The sequence below is a fragment of the Grampus griseus genome (genome assembly GCF_964374135.1).
Source record: "Grampus griseus genome assembly, chromosome: 18".
NCBI classification, from domain to species: Eukaryota; Metazoa; Chordata; class Mammalia; order Artiodactyla; family Delphinidae; genus Grampus; species Grampus griseus.
The window spans coordinates 15,059,772-15,065,771 of NC_139012.1; the positions used below are offsets into that span (position 1 = coordinate 15,059,772).

Below are 6,000 nucleotides of genomic sequence, written 5' to 3' on the forward strand. Positions count from 1 at the left end.
CATCATAATCACACCCAGCACTTAGCTCAGCGTGTTTTCAACCTGCAGTTTGTAGCCATCAATTAGTTCCTATGAGGTAAGTCATTGTCTCGTTTCACAAGTGAGGCAGCTGGTGCAGAGAGAGCTTAAGTGATTTTTCCAAGGTCAGCAGTGGTCCCAGGAGAGAGAGGTGAGTTTGGGCCTCTCCATCCCAGGCTCAACCCATCCACAAGGACTATGCTAACAAGCGTTCAGTCATCTCAACTCCCTTCATAACCCGCCCCGTGAAAAAGATGGCTTCTCTCACTTGTGCTGTCAGCCAGAGTGTAGTCTACACCATGGCAACAGATGAGGAAAAGAAAGGTCAAATCAAGGATTTTATACATAGGAAGCTCATTTTCATTATTCAGTTCCAAGTATTTCAGACCATGAAATGAAGACCATTTTGGTTAAAAATTGCTAATAATAAAAAATTTTTAATAAAAAATTTCACTGAGAAAGGGGTATGGAGAAAGGAACCAGGTCGATGGGGGAGGGGTGGCTGTCAGGCAGTAGGAAATGAAATTAAGTCCCTTCTGTTCTTCTGGCTGTTTTTACTTTCACTAACAGAGTATATAAATACTAACCACACAAGTATGGCTATTTAAAAAAAAATTGAGGAGGGGGATGAAATGCAATTAGCCCCCCCAAAAGCTTTATTTTTAAATCCTTGCATTATAATGGAAATAGCCTCGAATTTCATCCAGTTGGATCCAAGCATTCTTGGAGAAATTCTTATTTTTCTCCTTTTAAGTGACATTTTAATATACAGCATTCCATATGTAGTGCTGTTTTGGGGGTAGCAAGTATGCAAGCAATAAGAGAAAAAGAAAGTACACATAATATGAAGGTGGGTGTCTCATAGCTTTTCCATTTCATGTGTGACGTCCACTGTCTCTCATGATAACTTTGTTGACAGCACCCACAAATGTACTTGGAGTCAGGTTTTGTAAAATAGATCTGAACTCATATGACTAAGCACCTCAGCACGTGACACGAGCCAGCCTCAGATGGATGGTACATTTTCTGTTTTAAAGACTCAAACAAAACTTTTCACATTCTTCTTTGGAGGAAGAAAAAATTACTTTTGAAGTCCTTTTTCACCCAAACACATTTAGAGATAAGAGCTCACAAGACTTGACATTATTTCATTTTGTTCTGTGCATCTGTCAAGGAACTGAGATACGATACAGCTACTAAAAACCGATGATTGTGGAACAGACAATCTTGACAGCATTTCATTTCCATTGTGTTCTGATTATACATTTATCAGAAAACCTGTATCTCTTCCAGTTCAGCTAGAAATTGGTAGAATTCAAGAACTCAAAGGCCTGGCAAAGACCTGTCCTATTATTTGGTATCATCTTCCATTTTAGAGAAGTTGCTTGGTTGAGTCATTGTTAAAGCTTTTGATGCTCTTTTCATTCTTATATCCCACTATCCACAGATCACATTTCTATAGGCCCTATAACTGCTTTGCCGCACAAATTAAATGCCAGGATATTTCATACGTATACGCCAGCGTTTCAATGCTTGTCATCAGAGTTTATAAAATATAGGGATTGCAACCTGATATTAACATCCATATCTATTGTGCTCATTTTGTGTGTGAAAATGAGAAACCCTCATGCAGACGCTAGGTTTCCCAGCCTCTTTGTCACCCTGTTTTTAATTTATCGCCAGGCTTTGAGTCAGTAAAATGATTTCGCTTATCAATTTAACGTAGTGATAAAGCATATCTGTGAATCAGAATGATCAGAACTCAAGTGGATCTACAGGTTGTTTGGCATTAGGCCCAGCCCCACTGAGGGTTTTAATGGGGCTACTTCCTCCACAGAATAAATACGTCCCTGGTTTTTTCAATTGTTCCTCCACTAGTGATGGGATTGCTTCACATGAAAAGTGGACATAGAAATGTGCTGCTTGGGGCTTCCCCGGCGGCGCAGTGGTTAAGAATCCGCCTGGCAATCCAGGGGACAGGGGTTCGAGCCCTGGTCCGGGAAGATCCCGCATGCCACGGAGCAACTAAGCCCGTGTGCCACAACTACTGAGCCTGTGCTCTAGAGCCCACAAGCCACAACTACTGAGCCCAAGGCCACAACTACTGAAGCCTGTGCACCTAGAGCCTGTGCTCCGCAACAAGAGAAGCCAACACAGTGAGAAGCCCGTGCACCGCAACAAAGAGTAGCCCCCGCTCGCCACAACTAGAGAAAGTCCGCGCGTAGCAATGAAGACCCAGTGCAACCAAAAATAAATAAATTAAACAAATAAATTTAAAAAACAAGAAAAGAAATGCGCTGCTTTAGGGAGGAGGACTTTAAAACTTTTAAACATGTTTTTATACCTGTCTTTTTTTTTTCAGGTGTACTTCAAAAGGAATTATCCAGAAATTACTCACAATGGGCATGTGGTTATGAACGCTTCCAATGGACAGCCCCCAGCCTTAACAATTTTTGAGACAGCACTGTGATTCTACCATGAGGTCAAGTCTATTCCAAAGACATTTTTCCAATAGTCTTTGCACTGTGTAAACTACACTTTACTTTTTTTTTTACACCAGCAACAAATATTTACATACAAGTTGTTCGTCTATTTGGATTTTTTTCCTCCACTTCACCCAATGATTTCAAGCTCTAACAAAATGATTTATTATTGTTATTTATACGTTATAGTATTTTTTGTCTTATCTAAATCAGAGGTACAGGCCACCAATAAAAGCTGTTTACCAGGTTTTGTGCCTTAAAGAGACTCCAGAGCCAAAGCACATTTTCTAAGGTATAAGACAAAGTTGTCATAGATGTTTTTTACTGCCCCCAAATTACATATTACTTTCCAGTTATATCAGGGATTCTATTTACTTGAAGACTGTGGAAGTTATCATTTTGCCTTACCACTTTCTTTAACATAAGTAGGATCCACTATTCCCTGCCCAAAACCTCTGGCTAAACTAGTACAGAAAAAACTAATAGGAAAAACAAAAAATACACTTTAGTTTAAGTGGCATTATAGTAGGAGAGCCCCCCCCCAAAAAAAGATAAATGATTAAAATACAGAAGGTCAGTATTTAATTATATTTTCTAAAAGAGATGGAAGAGAAAATGCTTTCAGAAAATAGGAGCCCTTCTAGGGGATTTGATAATGATAGACACGTGTTATCATTAATCGTCTTCTAGATTTCGTGGCTCCTACATGATATCTTGCAGTTTTAGACTCAGCTTGGTGATATTTTCAAAAAGACCGTGCTGCTAACTGTAATTGACCCTCAATTGACCGTCAATTGACGGTTGACCCTCTGCTGACATAAGGCTTTTGCTTTGCCCGTCATTGAAATCCTTTCTAAATCACATGCATGGGCTCTCCTGACTTGGTGAGAAAAACAGAAAGATGTTGCATACATTGACTGTATTTATGCAGTATGTTCTCAGGATGCGTCAAGAAGGTTCACTTTCATGAGCCTGCCTAGGTTAGTTTACTTCTGACCACTAACTGTACTTTGTTTAGCTCTTTCTGATCAGTAGATCAACAAGCCACAGTACCTCCTAGGGCCTGCCGTACTTTGTTTGAACCATGGGTCCTTAGCTTTTCTTGATGGTGGTGGCTATGATATGGTGTGTCCAAGTTACTAAAGGTTTTACTGTCCTGGTTTTACGTGTGCTCTCAGAATAAGGCATAACCGCCCTCAAATGGAATATATTTATATATATTATACACACACACACACACACGTATATGCCTTCTGATAGCCGGTTTTGGGATTCTGTAACAGAGAGAAACAGATGTCTCATAGAATTAAGCCTTAAAAACCACATACTCAGAAACCTACCAAAATACATTGAGTGCAGTTGGTATTTAGAAATAGTATGGTTAATGTTTAGTCCAGTAAATTGTGTAATAGTCATGGTTCTTATTTCAGGAGACTGACGTGACAACAAGGATAATATTGAGGTTTGTTTGGAAATATTTGAAATGTATATGTGTTTATTTGGTCTTTAGAGGTTTATTTGGTCTTTAAAGGCAGTTAAATATGTTTCTATTTTATTTCTTTTTTAATGTCATTGTAGAGTTTTTTAATGAAACAAAATTCAATTGAAATAAATGTTTTCATCTCCAGAGATCTGTATTTTTATTTTTAGAGGTATAACTGACTCATGTCCTTGCTGTTGAAAGCCAATGAGTTTCCCTGAGATAATAAAATATCTATTATCAACTGGTTTCTTGGCTAAGTAGGTACACCAGATACTCTATGCAGAGAGGAGGGTGTCAGACAGATTTAAATAGTTGCTACTGAAGTAATCCCAGTTGTACCCCTTCCATAAAGTGAAAGTATTAACTTATGTCCCAAGCTTGAACCAAGTAGTCAATTGTTGAAGTTTTTGGGTTTTTTGTTTTTTGCCCTAAACTAACAAGAAACATCTGTTGCTGCTACATTTAAAACACCTGTAGGACGTGTATTGTCACAGTATGGTCACTAGGCTAGCAGTATCAGCATCACCTGGGAACTTGTTAAAAATGCACATTCTGTGTCTCACCCCATATCGACTGCATCAGAAACACTGGTGGTGGGGACCAGTAGTCTGTCTTAACAAGGCCGAAGGATGACTCTGATGCATTCTGAAGTCTGAGAACCAGTACCATAGAAAATAAAGAACTCCTAAAACTCATTAAGAAAAACACAGAGGGGCTTCCCTGGTGGCTCAGTGGTTGAGAGTCCGCCTGCCGATGCAGGGGACACGGGTTCGTGCCCCGGTCCGGGAGGATCCCACATGCCGTGGAGCGGCTGGGCCCGTGAGCCATGGCCACTGAGCCTGCACATCCGCAGCGGGAGGGGCCACAACAGTGAGAGGCCCGCGTAACACAAAAAAAGAAAGAAAGAAAAACACAGAAAGCCCAATTAGAGAAATGGACAAGAGGCTCAAATAGGCACTTCAGAAAAGAGAATATCCAAATGGCCAATAACTGGAAAAGTGCTCAGTCTCATTAGTTACCAAGGAAATGCAAATTAAAACCACAACGAGATACCGCTAAACACCGGGTAGAACAGCTAAAGTTAAAAAGGTTGAGACTAGGAACTGAGTGCTGATGGAGTAGTGGGAACTCTTGTGCACTACTCTGTGTGCGAAAAAAGTGTATATTGAAGAAAAGCCTTTGGAAAACAGTTGGACAGCATTTACTCAAAATGCACACCCTGTGATCTGTTCATCCTGCTCCGAACATATACATGTGCTCAAGGATGTTCCTAGAAACCTAATTCCTAGTGGCCGCAGACTGGACATAATCCAAGTGCACATCAACTGCAGAAGGAAAGGGGAGTGTGATCTAATAGAATATCCCCCAGCAATGAAAGCAGTTGAACATCAACAACACAGGTGCATCACAAACTTAAGCCTGACCCCAAAGAATATTTATGATTCCCTTTATACTAAGTTTGAACATAGTTACGATCAAGTCATAGAGTTCAGAGTCAGTACTTCACTTTGGGGAGTTAGAAGGTGTTGGTAATTGGGAGAAATAAAAGGGTAGCTTCTCAGGTGCTTACAATATTCTCTCATTGGGGGGCTTTGGGAAGGTTAGATGGGCATTCCTTGGGCTCTTCATTTATTTTCAGCACTTCTCTGTTGCACGTCATACTTCACAGTTGAGTTAACTAAAAAGAAACTTCACAGCCTCAGTTTTATTTTAGAATCTCATTCAAACGCAGTGGTCCAGTCATCTAAAGGAGAATAATCTGCATCTGGGAGTTATTTCTGCTGAGTTCTTAAAATATGAGGCTGTGCTAGGTCTTCTGGCCCATCACAAATGGCCTCATATGAAGCTCTTGGTACACGAGAGCTCAAGGTCTATATTTTCTTTAAACAATCAAAATAAATCCTACTTCCTCTCTCCAATTCTCTCCAAATGATTCTTTTTTTTTAACCACTTTATTGAAGTATGCTTGACGTTTCAAAAGCTGTACATATTTAATGTAAACAATTTGAAGTGTTG

The 6,000-nt window shown here is 39.9% G+C and overlaps 1 protein-coding gene across 1 annotated transcript in view; it reads left to right on the plus strand.

The window, feature by feature from the left end:
* The window catches only part of LOC309835850 (ATP-binding cassette sub-family C member 4), a 170,540-nt gene extending 166,472 nt beyond the window's left edge, over positions 1-4,068 (plus strand). Inside the window, exon 30 of the mRNA XM_082675568.1 lies at positions 2,381-4,068. Coding sequence (XP_082531694.1) covers positions 2,381-2,488 — 108 coding nt within the window. The 3' untranslated portion in view covers positions 2,489-4,068. The remainder of the gene's footprint in view (positions 1-2,380) is intronic.
* Positions 4,069-6,000: the final 1,932 nt, after the last annotated feature.